Consider the following 18,038-nt stretch of genomic DNA (forward strand, 5'->3'; position numbering starts at 1 on the left):
ATGGATTAGTGGAAAGATTGCAGGTGGTGAAGAGGCCAAAGGTGCAAATTAAATGCAATTAATTCACATGCATACAGAATAAATATGTATTGAGACACATATGCGCAGACCCTGTCAAAGACCCCATCTATGCTAGGGAAATACTGTGTCTATGAGGCTTTCTGTAATAGTGTGGAAATGGTTTCTCCTGGCTACACTAGCAACTAAAACAGATTTCAAGACCAGTCATGGAGAAACCATTACTACCACCGTGGACAAGGGGTCATTTTCAGTGTATACTGGGCCACACTGAAGTATATTTTTCTTCCAAAAACACCTCTGTTGTGGTTTAGGGCTTACCTGGCAAGCGATCCCGTCTCTCAACACCAGAAATGATAGCAAGGCCTCTCTTCATCCCTGGAATTCAGGGGGGCACTGACATCAATGTAGGAGTCCTTGAAAGGCCATATTTTAATTCCCAGTAGATAGCACAGATTGCTCTTTACCCACCCCGTGGTGCAGGGGCAATTCTCCTCACTCTCGGGAGGAGACGTGATAGTCCCATTGAGAAGTGGCCCTTGACACTTATCTGATAGGTGATAATAGTTACCTTCCAAGGGGATTCGCACAATGAAACGCTCACAGTGGGAAGGAAAAATTGTCTACATGAGCATGTTCCACACACGCTCTCACTGTTACCCTACTGCCAGCACAGCTCCACCATGGGTGGTAGCAGGAAGCACACTAATGTAGCCAAGCACCGGTGTTTTTACCCTTGTGTTTACTAGCCTGGCTCTGAGCAGATCTTGACAAAAAAGGTGTTAAAAAGTTGGTGCCCTGTGTATGCTAACATGGCCACTATTGCTACAACTAGTGGTGCAGCACAGGCCATGCAACACGGGCAGCGGCGGTGGGGGTGGGACTGAGAAAAATGTTGGTGGGGACAAGGCCTAGGTGATGTGAAAAGTCTACTGAAATATTATTTGCATTATGGGACTGGTCACAATTGGGGCCCCGTCACAACAGGTACTGTACTGACAGATGGGGTATACCTAGACTATAGTTTTAACTCATTGGCCAACATGTTTATAGTGTGAGCCTTCCCCTGACTTTTGCTCCAGGACAGAAAATGGATGGGTGTCCTAGAACGAACACTGCTGGAGTTTCCAGACCAGCATGTGCAAACATGTTAGCAAATAAACATGACTTAGCTATCAAGTAACTTGAGTTAAAAATGTCAAGGCCTGACAAACCCATAGCAAGAGAAATGTTCTTCCCCAAAGAGCTTGTAATCTAAGCAGAGAAGACAAACGGTGGGAAAGGAAACAAAGGCTTGGATGTCCCCAAACAGCAAGTCAGTGGAAGGGTCAGATAGAGCACTCAGGTCTGCTGATGGATGCCCAGTCCAGGATCACTGGACCACACTACTGGGACTTACTCCCGAAGGTTCCACTGCCCATGTCAGCAACCACCTCTTTGTTATGCATGTAGACCCACATGTACATTAGGCGAAGCATCACATGCGATCACAAATGCCACCTATAGATCTGCTGCTCCAAAAACATAGCTCTGAGAAAAGATTGTGTCTCAAAAGCCTCAAAGCCACATTGTCCCATGGTACACAGAAGAAAGAAATGCCATTCAACTTTATGCCCTGTTTAAATGTTATTTTATTAAATATTTTCAGTTCAAGGTTTCATTGTAACAAAGCTATGAAGGTTCTACCAACATTCAGACCAAACAAACACTAGCTAACTTTGTTTTAATTATTTCTATATCATGCAAAAATTCTGCATCAAACGCCTTCCATTTCCTGTTTAAAATGTGATATTTATAATATATATTATATAGATGCTTATATTAGCCCCATAAGAGAACATTAAGAATGCTAAAGGTGTACAGCTATGTCTGATAATGGCCATACCAAGCTAAGGTTCTCATTATCTTAAAAGAATAAACAGAGAGCTTGTCTCCAAGACTGTGCAAAACCAAAACAACCCAACCATTTAAGTTTTCTCTGAAAGATGCAGTTACTAAATACAGAGGGTCTTTTTTAATCATTAATAATCAATAGGTAAAGAGACAAGGAAAGATCAGACCCGAAGAAGGCATGCATAACTTTTTGTATTTCTCTTTTTAAAACTGCATAATTGTAATGTCCTGTTTGCTCTCTGCATGGCTTTTTTTTTTTTTAAATCTGAATAAAATATCAAAGCTTTTCCCCTCCGCCTGACTCACTAGCTTAGTGCCCTCCTAAAAATGTTCTGAAATTATGAGAGACAGTGTTCACCCCCTCCTGTCTCAGTCCCCACACCACACCCACACATGCAGTTGGGATGGTGGAGGAAGGAAGAAAACTATTTGTCCAGACAAACCCTGGGAAGTATGAATGGTCTTTTCCTGCTTCATGGATTAGCTGCTCTTATCATGGTGTGGGATTGACTTAAGTGTCTTCCTTTAAAGGGGAGTAGAGGGATTTCCAGAGCAAGGCAGTAACTCCACTCAGTGCTATAGCTTCCGGGTCCTTCCCATCATTCCACTGAAAAAGGATCGAGATAGAATTTAGCCCTCCTTTTCCCTTAGAATCCATTACAACGTTGCCTTCCTTTTAATATACTGACTAATCTGTCCCTCAGGAGTGTAGGGATAACAAACTGTAAAGCCCCAGGACCAAATTTAGTGATTTGTAGTTGGAGGCACTTCAGCTAAAAGCTCATCCAAATATCCCACAATAATGACCAAGTCCCTGCCCCCCTCTTGATCAGGGCACAGAAATCAGGGGGCCTCTCAGTGCTAAGAGAGCCTACTAAAAAGGCCTTTTGCTTCTCTGGGCCAGGATTAATTCATGACAAGTCACAAAATAATTCAACATTCCTCTTCTAGAAAATAAAGGAAATAGACAGCATTCCCCTACAAAGGAAGGAAGATGAATTTGCCCAAAGGATAAGCATCAGAAGGTCTGTAGTAACTACCTTTCCCCTCTGTATCAAGAGGCCTGAAGCCCTCTGTCTACAGTTTGCTGAGATTCTGAGCAGATTGTTTTATGAATTACATCATCACCATGAAAAAACAGAAAAGCTTGCCAAAAGAACACCAGGACACATGACACTTACAAAACAGATGAGGGGAGGGGAGAAGCACCTGCCCTGGGTTGCTGGTTCCCTCTGCTATTTTACCAGAGAACAAACAAACAAACAAAAAATATATCAAACTGGAACCCAGTGAGCCCCTTAATTCTATGGGTGCATATATTTCAGTATCAAACACAAGCTAATGATGCATCATATAGAGGTGGATGCGTGAGTCTTCATAAAAGAACATAACACTAGTTTTCTCATCTGCTTCCTAAGGAACATGTGTTCTGCAGCACTGCGGATCCCAGCTACGCTACAAGAAAAAGAAAAAAAAAGCAATAAAAGAAATCCCATACACGTACCCTCTTCCTCTAAAAACCTTTGCTCTTAACGCTTCTTTTGTCAGCTGGCTGCAAACCTTCGTGTTTGGCCAGGGAGTGGCCACTTCTAAAACCAGGATCTCTCAAGAGCAAGCTCCTATTTATATTTTTATTTAAACCATTTTTTATAGTCCCCTTTTCCAGCCTTGGTTTTACTCGACATCCCGTTTCGTTTTTAGGAAGTCTGTGGGCTCCGGCGACTGAGCAGCCAGCTTTCTGCAGCATCCGCACCATGCTGAAGACTTAAGAAGAAACTTGGGCTGAAGTCAGTCTGCTGGGCAGTGGGAAGTGGAGAAGTGTCATTCCTTCACCTTTCCCTCGCATTCTTCATTCAGGCCCCTCCAGTGTCTCCTTGCCACCTCTCACGGATTAAAGTCATAGCACAGCCTGAATGCAATGTTAGCTTCCACCTTGCCTTTGTGGAGCAGAGTTCAGCAATCCGCTGCTCAAGCTGCCGCCTCCTCCTCGCGCTCTCTCGCCTTCCCTTTTGCTTTCCCCCTCACTCGGTTTCTGAAAGATGCTCCAGTTGATGCCATTTCGTCAGCCCTGGGGGAGGGGGTGTTGGACAGTCTGTCATTTATTTATCATTATTCCGGTTTATTTTATTTTTTAATACAAACAACATGTCTCTCTTAGATTTAAAAAACACCTTCGTACAGCAGAAACAGACACGATGGATCCATGGAAAACAACAGAAAGGCGGCAGCGCCCGGAGCATCAGATGCATGCAGGGTTTCGTGCATTTGGCTGCTGCCGGTTTGTAATTTGTAATTTTTTTTAAACGTCAAAACGGACATGACCGTCGCAGTCACTCAGGCACTCCAGAGCTGCTTGCTAAGAAGATATTGCCCTCCAGCTGAGTATCTCCAAAAGCTGCTGCAACCAGGAGGTGGCAATGTCCACCCAGAAAGGAGAGAAAAGAATGGGGTGGGAGAAGGAAGGGAAATAAAGCCAAAAGTTAGCTGCACAATTTATATAGAAACTCTCCCACAGCATACCAGGCAGGGAGAAAACGCTACAAGTGATCCAAGAGAAAGGAACACCTCACCACACACAGTGCGCACCAGAGCTGGGTTTGGAAGGTTCACCCCTGCCATACACCAGGACGGGACCCTTCCTTCCCACCCACCCCCTGTACTCCAGGCTGGGAGGACGAATCTCCACTGGTACGTTGAGAAGGGACACCGCTATTGCAGTTGCTGCTTTGCTATGGGGTTGTTATAGCAGAGAGAAACTCTCCTCACACGGTGGTTTAGAGGAGGGGAAGATGAATCCCAGCACTCCAGCGACAGGGGACAGCGTGGAAGGAATTGTCTGACTGGACCAGACCAAACCTGGGGTCCAAAGCCCAGCCCCAGACGCTTCAGAGGAGGGTGTGAGACACCTCAACGTGCATGGTTATGGAATGACCTGCCCGTAGGGACAGTTGCTTCCTCACCCTGAGTTACAGGTCAGCTCCTGCCCTGGTGGAGGTTGGTTTATAACCCTGCATACTGTTTTGTTTTCTTTTTAATCTTGTCCCATGTAACTCTGGATGTTCCCCCAATCTGTATAAACCACCCGTCTCTTTCTGGGTCCTGCTAAGCTGCTGGCCTCAATGATGTCTTGTACAATGAATTCCAAAGTCTGTGTGTTGTGCTAAAAAAAGTATTTCCATTCAGCAGTTCTAAATTTGCTGCTTTTTATTCTTGTATCATGGAAAGGTAACTAGGACTATCTGATTTACCTCCTCTCTACTACTCCCCACCTTGGATACCTTTATCACGTCCTCTCTGACTCCTCTCCGCTCTATGGTAACAGTCCAGTTCTTCTCTGCCTCTCTTTACATGGAGGTTCTCATATGTCTAAATTATGCTCATCACTGGACTCTCTGTAATTCTGCTATATCCGGTCGAAAGTGGAGTGACCAGAACTGAACTCAGTATTCCAGGAGAGAGTGAACCACTGATGTATATTATGGTATTATAGTATTTTTAGTATTGTCCTCCATCCCATTCCTTCTTCATCTTAATACCTCAGTGTGTTTTGACCATTGCTCCATATGGAGCATGTTTGCAGACAGCTGTCTACAATTCCGCAGCCTTTATCCTGGGGGGTTACAGTAAATGTAAAGCCCAGCAATGGGCACAATCAGTTTATACTGGTTCATAATGTGTTTCAATATTGTTTCAGCCAGCATGACCTATTACCAAAGGGAGGGTCCCAGGGCTATCCTTTCCAGGAGCACCTTTTCCAAATATAGCTATTCCATTTGCTACCCTCCAGCCCAGCAGCTGATTTTAGTGAGAAATAACCCAGGCTCCACATTTACTCCTAAGGGAATTCTCCAAATATGGAGGCTCCAGCATGGCAGTGGGGAGCACAGGCTACTGGCTGCACAGAGGAGGGCGGTCACCCTGCAGTCCTCCCCCACACTTCTCCTCGGGACACAGACCTCTGGTGCAGGCCCAACCCTTGCGCTGTGTCAGGGTTGGGTGGAGCCTCGCAACCGAGTCTGTGTTCAGGGAATGGGGGGAGGGCTGCAGGGTGATCTTCCACCTCTGTGTAGCCAGTGGCCTGAGCTCCCACTGCCACGGTGGAGCCTCCACATTTATTGACAAATAAAATTTGCAGAACTTTAAAATATTTGACACAGAATTTTTAATATTCTGGTTCAGAATTCCCTCAGGAGTAGCCGGTGAAGCATTTCACCAGGGTTAGCAGCATTGCGCCAGGAACACCAGGTGTAGGCAGGCAGGCTGGCTCAGTCCAGCAGGATCCAAGTGTGGAGGGATACAGGTGTGGGGTGAGGGGTCTCTGTGTAGGACAATCTGGGTGCATGTCGGGGTCCGGGTGAGGGGGAGCATCTGGATGCACAGGGGCTCATGGGGGCGGGGTGCTCTGGAACTGGGTCTGGATGGCTCAGTGGGGGGGGTCTGGGTGCTTGGTGGGGTGGGGGTCTGGGTGCAGCTGGGTGGGAGTCCAGGTATGGAGGGTCAATGGGGTAGTCCAGGTGCATAGAGGGTGGGGCTCGTCATGGTGGGGGTTTGAGTGCAGAAGTCTCAGTGGGGGGGGGGGGGGCTCTCGGGGGCGGGGGGGGAGAGTGGTGGGGTCAGGGTATGGGGAGGGGGTCTAGATTCATGGGGGTTGGGTGGACAGGGGGTGGGTCTGACCTGCCCCAGCCCAAGTGTCCCCAGCCCCACCTCCCCTCCCCTTGCAATGATTTACCTCTCCATCGACTGCTCCAGGCACCTGAAACGACATGCCTGCACTGCTGGGGAGGGGGCGTGTGATCACTCTTGCAGCTTCCCTTTGCTTCTCCGTCAGAAAGTCATTTTTCCGCAGGGAAGCAAATAAATCTGCACGGGACAGGAATTCTGTGTGCGCATAGTGACGCATAATTCCCCCAGGAGTACTCTGTCAGAATTCTTGGGTGCAACCCTCTGGGAATGGTGACCTGTTGCTCCTTAATTTATCCAGTTTGTTCCAGCACCTTCTCTTTTGACACCTCAGTCTCTGACAGCTCCTCATCTGTGTTACCAGAAAAGAGTAGGTGCAGGACAGGGCTCATGCCCTGTGGTGAAAACTGATGCAAAGAAATCATTCTGCTTCTCTGCAATATCCTTATCCTCCTCATTTTCTCCCTGGTAATCCAGTGGATCCACCAATGCTCCTACAGGCTACCCACCTCTGATATACTGAAATTGTTATTACTTTTGTATATTTGCCTACTTATTAAATTTGAAGAACCTTAGCCCTCCCAGTTCCCATCAGACGTACTGCTTGGCATAATTTATGGTCCCTTACATTGTCTTCATTACGGCTGAATTGTTCTAGAACACACTGGAGGAGAAGCTATTCTTGATTTAGGCCTGGTCTACAATAGGAAATTAGTTTGGTGTAACTGTGTTGCTCAGGGGTGTGAAAAATCCACACCTCTGAGTGATGCAGTTAAACCAACCTAACCCCCAGTGTAGACAGTGCTAAGTCGACAGGAGAATTCTCCCATCAACCTAGCTACTGCTCTCAGGGAAGTGGGGTACCTACACCAAGAGGAGAGCCCCTCCCGTCGGCATAGGTAGCTGAAGCAGTGCAGCTGTGCCACTGTAGCATTTTAAGTGTACACAAGTCCTTAGTCCTAAACAATACACCGGACTACATTCAAGACATCACTGTAGTTGAGCCACTTAGTAATAGTGACGGCAGTATAATGAAGTTCAACATCCTCTGGGAAGAAGTCACAGAGAACCTCACCCAGTGATACTCAATTTAGAAAAAGGCATTTTAAAAAAAAGGGAGGAATCTAGGCAAAAAGGTTCTGACGTTAGGAAACAAATTCTTGGACTCAGCATGACCGCTACATAGGCACACATAAGAAAGGATGCATAAGGCATGCACATATCTCAACACAAGAGAAAGCAAGAAGATAAGTAAACCAGCAAGGCTAAATAATAAGCTTCAAGAGGTTATCTGAGCCAAACTGGTATTCTTCAGAACCAGCTGTTCCAAGAAGCAATTGTTTGACAGTGTCAACAAATTGATTAGTCAGACTTAGCTCCATTGTGATGTTTGGCCATTTTGTATGTGGCTAGTTCAAGTTGCCCAATACTACCATTTCATTAGCTTTATTTGCCTTTGATCTCTCTCTCAGTACATTCAAAATCCTTTTGCTGTTTAGAAAGCCAGTATTAACACTCTTAATATATTTGTATTCTTATGGCTTGGGATTTGTATCCCAATATATTGTAGTCTATGGTCCTCTCTACTTTGACACTGCCTCATTAAAACCCTAGGGAATTGTTAAGCTCTGGAGCAACTTCCCCAGCTACCTCTCCAACCTCATCTGTCCTTCCCTGTATTGTTTATAGCCAGGTATTAGAGTACCCCACTGACTTAGCATTGCCTCATGCTCCTGGAGCACCTGTCACCTCAAGCTCTCTTGCACTGCCAGGCAGTCTCATTCACATGTTTGCTTTTATGCTCTTCACTGCTATGCAGACATTCATAGTTTGCATGTGGGGCTGAATACCTATTTGTATTCAACATCTCAGTCTAACTCCCTGTTACTTTCCTGCAATTTTACCTCTGGGATCTCAACCTGTTCAGCTGTAATTTCTGTCTGCTCTTGCCTTGGTGTGACAGACACTGTTAGAAAAGATCCGTGTTTGACCTACTTGCTCTTCGGGCAACTCTCCCCATGTTCCTACCTTAAATAATCTCCCAAGACCTCATTACATTTTCTGCCTAGCAATGGGACCCTCCTGCACCCCAGAACCAGAGAGGCAGAGCCCAGCACACTACAGCCACGAACCCAACCCCGCCCCAGCCCCAGAGCCAGGCATATGCCTTCCCTCCGCAGTCCAAGGCCAGAGTGCATAACCTGACCCAAGTGCCCCAGGTTAGTGCCTGGCGGCCCTGGGAAGGCTGGCCCAGCACTAGTGTATCCCTTGGAGGCGGCTGTAGCACTCTGAAATCCTTGGTAAGGGGCTATACCTGCAGAGTGAGACTCCCATCTGCCAACAGAGCGAGATCATCACCTCCTTATGGCGCACGCTCAGGGAAAGGAACACCTGAGGTGGAGAGAGGGCTGAGAGAAATGTTTCACTATCTTAGCTCCACTCTGCCCGCAGTCAGTTAGTAAACGAGCATCCCTCAGAGCCTGGTTAATGGCCTCTCAACACTCTGGGCTTCCGATACTTCATTGCCACGTACAGCCGCCATGGCCCCGTGGTAAGTCATCTGCCCTCCCCGCTGGAGCGTACCTGTGTTCGATCCTCACTGGAGCGGAGCGGCAGGGGCCCCAGAGCAGTGATAGTGGACGTTCAGCCACTTGCCATCGCGACGGTGCCAGACGCGGGTCTCTTCAGACTGCGTGGTGCGGGGCCGGCCCTGGCCATCGATGTATTGAGTCAGGCGGATGTAGGCAATGCAGGCTGCGTCTTCGCCGATGACATGGACATGGGGGTTCAGGATGGTGGTATGGATTGGCTTGCTGTTCTTGGACAGTACTGGGGTGACACGCAAAACCATCAGCTTCAAGGCCTTGCACGCTGCTACATCTACTGTCCCCGTTTCCTTCTCCTCCCACCTGCATCCTAGGTCGCAGCATCTCCTGCTCCCAACACTCCCCAGGCACAACCCAGCCACCTCTCTTCCTCCCCGAATTCAACCCCCTCATCCCTAAAGTTTCCTGACCCTTCAGCTCCCATTTGCTCTGCACAGAACACGTTCCACACTCCAGGCATCAGTGTTGCCAGCGCCTCAATTACAGGGCCATTCTCATTCTCAGATGTTACCTGCAGCACAGCTGTGAACGAGGGCCTTCAAGGCTAGCCAGGACCTCCCTGGGCACCAGCAGGCCTCAGTGAGTGACAGGCACTCCAGGGCTGCCATGCAGACAACGAGAAAGAAGCGACCAGGCCCCCTTCACCTCACAAGCCAAGGATCAGTGTGTGCTAAGGGGGCCCTTTCCCCAAGATCAGCCACATGCAGCAGCTCAGGATAGCAGCTCACTTCCCTCGCCCCACACTGTAGTGACTCCTGGGGATGGAGGTGGGACAGGAAACCACAGGGGTGTTATTTAAAGGAAGGACAAACCCACACAAGGGCATTTGCTGGGTTTGCCTTCCCAGCCACACGGACAAGGTGTCCCCCCTCTTACCCAGTTACCAAAGGGTTCACCAAGGTTTGGGATCTGAACCAGGCGTGTGGGACCTCAACTTGGAGAAATTCTGAGAGAAGTACACTGCAAAGAGCTACGTCCTGGCATGTGTGACAGGGAGAACCCTCTCACACCTATGACTGGGCAGGGTTCTCCAGCTGAGCTAGGTTAGCATCTCTTTCCCCTTTTACACTGACTGGAAACCCAGTGTCTTGGTCCCTTTGAACCACCGGTTCCCACTCGGACAATGTACTTTGTGCCAGACTAGCCCCACTCTCAGGGCGAAGAGAAACTAGGGAAACAGAAACCTCAGTGAGGGAGGACAGAAAGTGCTGGATCTTAATAACCCTTCACAGTTCACCCACATTAAACCCTAGTGTCCATGGACAGTCTAAGAGAACTGCAGCCATTTCCCAAGATAGGGCAGAGAGGTGTGGAGGAGGGGGCTGCTGGCATTGCTGGAATCTACCCACTCACAGTTCTCAAAGTAAAACTTATGGAAGTCCATCCCCTCGACTAGGTTCCCCAATGCTTCGGGTTCAAATGAGGTCAGGCCTGGGTCACAGATCTTCCTGCAAAGAAAAAGGAATATTCTTGCCCTAGGGATTTTACCCCTTTATCAACCTCTCAGAGCTGTCGCCCTTTCTCGGACTAGCCCCAAAGTCCAGGGGCTATTTTGTGCCATATTGCTAGCTCCTTGTACTTATTCAGACACGCCACTTGCCTGGGACTGAGACCCATGTTGACTACCCAGAGCTGGTGTATTTCCTTCTGTTTTGTGGTCCAGTCAAGCATCCAAGCATGTATCACACACAGTTTGTCTCTTAATCCTACCTCCTTCCATCCCCTACCAATCATCCCCATCTCCCTCCGCTCCTGCATCACAGGGTTTCCAGATGTGCTCCTCGGACAGTAACCCTTTCTGCTGCCTGGAATCTGCCTTATTCCTGGTACCAAGTGTTCATTTAAAGAGCCCTCTTGGCTTTAACCCCCCAGCTGCAGTTGTCAGAGAGTGAAGTATAACCCTCTCCACCCTGTTGCCTGGACGGCTCCCCACTGCGCTGGACAGCCTATGTGACTTGCTCGTGGGCAGGGACCATGCTGCCTCTCGCCCACAGGCTGGCATGTAGAAACTGAATGCCCAGTGACACTGTACTTACGTGTATGCCTCAAAGTCTCCATTGTTGATGGCTTCAATCAGCTGCTCTGTTATCTTAATGATCTCTTGTTTGCGCACTGTGGGCGAGAAGTAAATGCAATTTAACTATGCATCTGTCTTGACTGGGAGGAAGTGAGACAATCAAGCACCTCCTACTGGACAATTTGCAGCACGCCATTGACCTGGATCTCACAGGAGGTGCTCCTTGCACTCCAGAGATGCGTGGTAATGGCAGCCATCTACGTGGTCAGTGGTATGAAAGGGAAATGGTGACCCCAGGATGCAGGGAGAAGGGGAATAAAGACATTGTCTCATACTCATTTTCTTCTCCAAACCAGGCCTGTCCCAGGAGCCTCATCATCCCGACAGCCCGGGCTGCTTCCAGGGACTGCAAGGAAGGGCCCCTGGTCACTGAACAGGCCAACACAAAGGAAAACGTAAAACCTGGTACCAGCTGTCGGAAGGGAAGCCCCCCGCCCACAACATCCTCGTATAGGAGCGGCCACAACAAGATCAAGCCGGCCAAAAAAAATCCCTCAGCAATTTACCTATGACCATCACCAACACTCCCCAGATGGCGAGTGCTGCAAACATGCCATCGGGACACACGCAGGGACAGATTCCACAAGCTAGTGAGGCAGCTAAAGCAGAACAGATTGCTGGCTCTACGGGGCTGGGCATCATCCCCACACAGTAGCCCATGCTTTGCACACAGCTCCCTGTAACTGGCTTCGGGGCACTCAGCACTCAATTAGCACTGCCACTTCAGCTAGTTTTGCTCAGCTGACATTCACGTGGCTGGATCTACTGCCTGTTGCTGTCCCAGTCCTCTCTGGCCAGCACACCTATTTTCTCCGGTCATCTTGCCATCCTTACCACTGATATCAAAGCACCTAGCACTGCAGCAAATCCTGCGCAATTAATGGACTTTATTACAACTCTCAGTAGCAGTCCCTAAGGGCTCACTAGAACTAATCTTTCCCTTGGAGTTCGCACACCTGAGTGTACACTGATCCCAGCGCTACATCCGTATACACTGTACACACGCATGCATCTACGCATATACCCAAGGCCTCCTACACCTGCCTCCCCCACGCACGCTCTGTAAATGAAGGTATTGTATGAACTGCTGGCACTATCTAGGATGTGCCAACGAGGTGATATCTGTAAAGCTACAAAATAAATAACCTAAGTATTGCTATTGTCACCAGCTATCTGAAGCTACCCATCCCCCCCACCGCTTCTAACAGAAACTGCCCGAGTTAGGATGCAAAAGGGTAATCTCAGCTGGTGTAAGAGGTGACCACACCCACTTCTGAAATCCACCAAGGAAGTTCTACTATGCAGCTCCCCACAGATGCATTTTGGCCAGTAGCATGAGCTCGTCACGCTAACTGAACAGGTCCTGGCAGTGGGGCTAGTGTACTGTAGCGTAGTGTGTTATTTGTGCACTGATGAGCATGGGAAATGGATCAAGGGGGAGCACTGGATTACACGGGCTATGAAATGATGCTTCATGAGCAAGTCATTTGGCGTCTCTTCCCTATGAGGACAAATGGGGTCTCCCACCCCGTACAGAGAGCACAGATACATTCAGCATCTCGAGAAGGAACCCCAGGGTCCGGGGGGGAAGAGCAGAGAAAGATTTTCTTTGGGATGAGTGAAGAAGCCTAAAGCTACAAGAGAGAGGGTCTCCAGCTCAACATGCACAGCAGCATTCACTCCACACAAAGCCAGTACACAACACTGTGCCTTGTCCCGGTGTTTACTGTACGCTCTGAGCTACCACGGCGACAGAGGTGGTGTGTACCCTTACCTCCGAGGGTGGGCACCCCCTGGCTTTCACACAGCAAGGCACTCCTGCCTCCCAGTCAAGATGGAAGTCAGCATGGCCTCCCCTGCTTTCTCTTCTAGGAAGGGTAATTGAGGACCAAACAACAATCGTCTCCTGAAACCCTCCCCGCCATGTATTGTCTCACACATCTTAGATGATACTGTCTGGGTGCTGCCAGTGGGAGGCTCACATGGCTGTATCTCTTCTAGTGTTGCCAGGTAGTATCTCCACAAGAGAGGAACACAACACAGTAACTAAGGCCCTGCCCACACTACAACTTTTAACCAAGTTTGTAGCCACTTCAAGGTACGGTTGGCTTTAAACATGGCTTGTGTACACACACACAGAGCATGGTTCACACGTGGCTAGTGACCATGTGTTCCACCACATGGCTGTCCTCCTGCAACCGGTTCCCCACACTGGTCTGCGGTGTACCTGAGACCCAATAATCATGCCTATGTAAGTGGTTTGGGCCAACCCTCTTTCCAGAGCACATGGCCCCACGTGCTGCTTGTGCCGCTCTGCGTGCATGTCCTTCAGGCACTGCATCCCCTGCTGAGGAAGTATGGGACATCTACCTGGAGTCTCCCAGAATGCACTCACACAAGTGCAGTTGGCAACACAGCTGCAATGGGAGAAACAATTGTGTGTGGACGTGAACTGAGACATGTTACTCAATGTGACTGTGCCTCTAGCCGGCTACAAGGGTCACCCCTGTAGCTGTAGCATGGAAGGGCAACTGGCCCCCTCGAGCAGGGACCAGGAGTACAGGGGGCATAAGGGTGAAGAAGAGGAGGGTAACTAGACATCTAGAATTAGTTGCACTACTCCACTACTGCTAGCCAACCGCTAACTTACACGCTGCACTGTTAAGTACAAATGGAACTACAGGAGTTAGCAAAGGCTCCGACTGAGCACGCTCTAACTCCAGTGTCTGCCCTGGGCTGTCCCAGGCAAGAAGCTTCTCCTCACAAGACTGCGTGGCTGCAAAACAAACGTAAGCATTAAAATAATATTAAAAAACCCAACAACAACAGAATGCAAAATAAAACCAACAAAGAAGCACACCACACAGCCCCAGCCAACCATCTCCACACAGATACCCCCCCCCCATCTTCTAGGCTCGTTCCTGTCACACCATGTGGACTGCACAATGCTCAGAAGGGCATTGGCAGGGAAAACCCTTCAGAGCACAGTGGAAATCTCACTGATACCAAAGGGCTTGGCATGCCCTGAAGCAGCCCACCCTCTCAGATCAGTGACTGAGCAGCACAGGGGAGAACGGGGAGAACGAGCAGGAGATCCAAATCACCACAAATCTAAGGCAGGAGGAGCGGGAAGGGAGAATACTTCCTTGCTCAGCGGAGAGGGGGCTAGGCACTTCGCACTGCACCATGGCCAGGGCGGCTGGACACGGGAGGAAGCCATGCTGGAGGGGGCACAGCAGTTTGGAGTTAACAGATCAGCTGGCTACGGAGGACGCTCTCCCCCAGTCACTGCACCTATCAAAGCCACACATTCTTGAAGATGCTTCCAAATGGGAGGTGCAACCACTTCACCAAATGAGCTAATGGGGAGGTCTGAGTGGGGGCAGCAAAGGAGGGACAAGAGGAGAGGTCAGCTGTTCCCTCCCACCCATTACAGACAGCTTGATAGGAGGGCTCCCAATACCCCCAGGCATGACTACACTTGTGGCCTTTTCCACTACGGTCCCCTCTAGGTAGGCCGTGAGGCCACTAGGAGAATGGACCCAGACAGATTGTTCCGGGACATGCCTACAGGGAGGGGCATAGATAGCCAAGCCACCTGCTCTTACAGTGTCTCTGCTGTCAGGACGCTACAGAGCCGACAGATTCGGGGAAGACACGGGAGAACACGCGATAACGGATGGGATTTTTCAGCTCCAAACCCACTGAGGCACTGAGCGAGACACACAACGGAGACACACACGCAGAGGGAAAGCCCCTCCAGAGTCAAGGCTACACAAAGAGCTCCAGACATGGCAGAAGGCACAGGGAAGAGGTCTTCCAGCTGCCACAGCCCTACTCCCGGAGAACCCTGCAAGGTGACTCACCCTACTACTGGTACTCAGCACTACCATGGCACCTTCCATCTGAGGAGCTCAAACCTCGTCACAAACAGGAAACAATTCAGCCTCACACCACCCCGAGTGTTGGGCCAGTCTCATTCCCATTTTACAGTTGGGTAAACTGAGGCACGAGAGGCAACGTGACTTGTGCAATGTCACCCAGCGAGTGTCACTACAGAGAATGCCATGCCTTATCCACAGGGAAGCAGGGGAATGGAATTATCCAGGATGAGGGTCCACTTTACAGAGGGCTCTGGAGAAATTCAGCATGTGGGGGAGGGGAGATGGATTTATTTATATGCTGAAGTACTGAAAATGAAAATCCACCCTCTGGAAGGGAACTGGGGAAAGGAAGGTCATGGGGAGGGTGGAGGACGGGTGGGGAGGATGCTATGGAGCTCTGCACCCCTGGACTTACTGGCTGAGAAACAGAGAGAAAGCTGGGACTGCATGGACTCAGTCTGTGTTTTGCTCTCACTGTGCCTCCGTCCTTCAAGCACTGAGCTGCCATCCCCGGTGGAGAGAGGGGGAGCTAGCATGGCAGGGAATTAAAAACACAAAAAACAAACAAAACACGCAGTTCAGTAAATAAAAAAAGAGAAAGGAAGGAGAACATTAAAGAAATCACATTGCTGGGCACAGAAACCTGCAAAGAGCACCCTCCAGCACAAAGGCAAGCAGCCTGCACTACGGCATGGTCCCTCAGTAGAACGGTATGCTCCTTTCAGCCCTGCTACACTCCAACCAAAGGCTCACTGAGGCATCACTGACCACGTGCTTAGAAGCTGTCTACTGCTCCACTGGCATCAGCCTGTCCTCGTACACCTGCCTAGTCTGTCTCATTCAAACTCAGCAGCAGCAAAGTAGCTCCTCATTCCCCAGGGGCCTGGCTGTGTAGGGAGCTGAGGACTCCAGGCTTCGCATAGCAATGGAGGAAGGATGAATTTCTTGGCTCGAGTGACAAATACGTTGTAAACAGGGAAAAATACCCGATAGAGAAAAGGGGGCCCTGCTTCTGAGCCTCTCATTGGATTTCAACTTCTGATGAGCTAACTGCTGTGGGGGAGGAGTTAAATAAGGAAGCATTTGGTGAATGCTGGCACTCTTAGAAGTAAAGGGATAACAGTACTAGCCAGAACTAGGCACAGTGCAGACAGTAACTGTGCAAGCTTCTTCCCTGCCACCACCCCTTCACCACAGCATCTTCTGCTCTTCCAAGTCCTAAGAAGATAACGCCAATTCTGACAAATTGCCAATGCTATTGGGCTTCAATAAAGAGTGACTTCAGAATGTGGACAGTCATCTATTCGAGATTAAAGAGTCCAAATTGGTTTCTGACCCATGTCTCCAGGGATCAGAGGCTACATATTCCACTAGCCATTACTAATCTTCTGAGTCATCCAGTCCCCAACCCTCAAGTTGGCTTCATTCCATCCTCACTTTGGAAAGAAGTGAGGGCTACAGTATTAGCATGTGATGAGGTCAGGTCTCCCCTTGAAATTGGACCTGTATTAGAGAATTTGTCCAGCCAGCAGTGGGTGTCTCTGGTCCCCATGACTCCTCAGAACAGCTGCCAGCAGCTCACTATGCAGCAAGTCAGGAATCACCCCAGCTGACTCATGTGGTATCAGTGAGAACAGCCCCCTGAGCCTGGCAGGACTAGAACTAGTGCTGTCCTGGGTGTTTGATAGAACAGACTTTGGTTGTAAGGGGGGAGAGAGTACCTGTGCCTCACTGCTTCCTACTGCCTCTCCCCTGCCCGAGAGAGAGAGACTTCAGAATTTGCTCCCAGGGAAAGCACTGTCTCCTCCACCACATTCCTCTTCAGTGGGGCAGGAATTTCCCTGACCTGCTTACACCTCCCAGTGTACTGGGCAGCTGCTGAAACACTGCACTCCAGGCCAGGCAGGTCTGACTCATGTAAGCCCATCACAGGAAGGAGAAAGGATTGTACAATGTGGTCCTGGAGAGGTATACAATTTCAACCCCCTCTTTATTAACATCTCTCTCCACTAAAATGCCCCAACGCTGTGGCAGCCAGGGAATTCCATTTCCATCTGCAAAGGGAAAACAGAACAGAGAGAGCAGAGTCCCTTTGCCCTGGACCAGAAACAGTACATCCATCCAAAAGACATGGGTGTAGAAACAGAGAGCTCCTTGGAGAGGCGTGAAACAGGGAGATCTCAATCCCCTGCAAGCTGTGTCGAAACACAGAAAGGAACAGCTAGATTCCAGATCTGGAGAGGGGAAGAAAGAGAGATCCAGTCCTGTAAATGATTGGGAATGGAGAGATTCCAATGCCCGTGAGGACAGAATTCCCACCATGAGACTAACAAGACACACAACTCGGGGCATGGAGGGCACACACACCCTGAAAGCCAGGCTGGCCACTTCCTCAAAGCAGACTGAATGGTGCTGTGATAAATGAAGAGTGAGTGAGTGAGTGTGTGTGTGTGTCGTGGGTGAAGCTCCCTTTGATGGACACCCAGCCAGCCAGTTAGCTATAGAATCCCTCTTGGTAGCTGTTCTCTGCTTGCTTTACCTGTAAAGGGTTAACAAGCCCACCGGTAAAAGAAAAGGAAGTGGGCACCTGATCAAAAGAGCCAATAGGAAGGTAGAACTTTTTAAAATGGGGAAAGAAACTTTCTCTTTGTCAGTTGTTCTCTCTGGGCTGCAGGGACACGACGAGCAGCAATGCTATAAGCAGGATTGCTGTGTAAGGTTTGAACTAGGTATGAAAAATTATCTTCCATACCTACAAGGAATCATTGGAAGGCAGGAAATGTTTAGATAGACACGATCAGGTTTATTTTGGCTTGTGGACTCCTCTGTGCTAACCCCAGATGCTTTTGTTTGCTTGTAACCTTTAAGCTGAACCCCCAA

General features: G+C 49.2%; 1 protein-coding gene across 26 annotated transcripts in view; it reads right to left on the reverse strand.

Annotated features, from left to right (window-relative positions):
• Nucleotides 1-1,631: 1,631 nt before the first annotated feature.
• The window catches only part of CAMK2G (calcium/calmodulin dependent protein kinase II gamma), a 164,138-nt gene continuing 147,731 nt past the window's right edge, over nt 1,632-18,038 (reverse strand). For 8 of the 26 annotated variants that reach the window (XM_034775764.1, XM_034775758.1, XM_034775762.1 and 5 more), the window contains 6 exons: nt 15,574-15,687; nt 13,925-14,050; nt 11,234-11,309; nt 10,551-10,645; nt 9,175-9,420; nt 1,632-4,309 (listed from right to left, as the gene is read on the reverse strand). In XM_034775764.1, the coding sequence (XP_034631655.1) occupies nt 9,188-9,420; nt 10,551-10,645; nt 11,234-11,309; nt 13,925-14,050; nt 15,574-15,687 (644 nt within the window). In that variant the 3' untranslated portion in view covers nt 1,632-4,309; nt 9,175-9,187. The remainder of the gene's footprint in view (nt 4,310-9,174; nt 9,421-10,550; nt 10,646-11,233; nt 11,310-13,924; nt 14,051-15,573; nt 15,688-18,038) is intronic. The other 18 variants (XM_034775772.1, XM_034775766.1, XM_034775769.1 and 15 more) reach the window with 4 other exon arrangements.

Source organism: Trachemys scripta, chromosome 7 (assembly GCF_013100865.1).
Source record: "Trachemys scripta elegans isolate TJP31775 chromosome 7, CAS_Tse_1.0, whole genome shotgun sequence".
Classification (NCBI taxonomy): Eukaryota; Metazoa; Chordata; order Testudines; family Emydidae; genus Trachemys; species Trachemys scripta.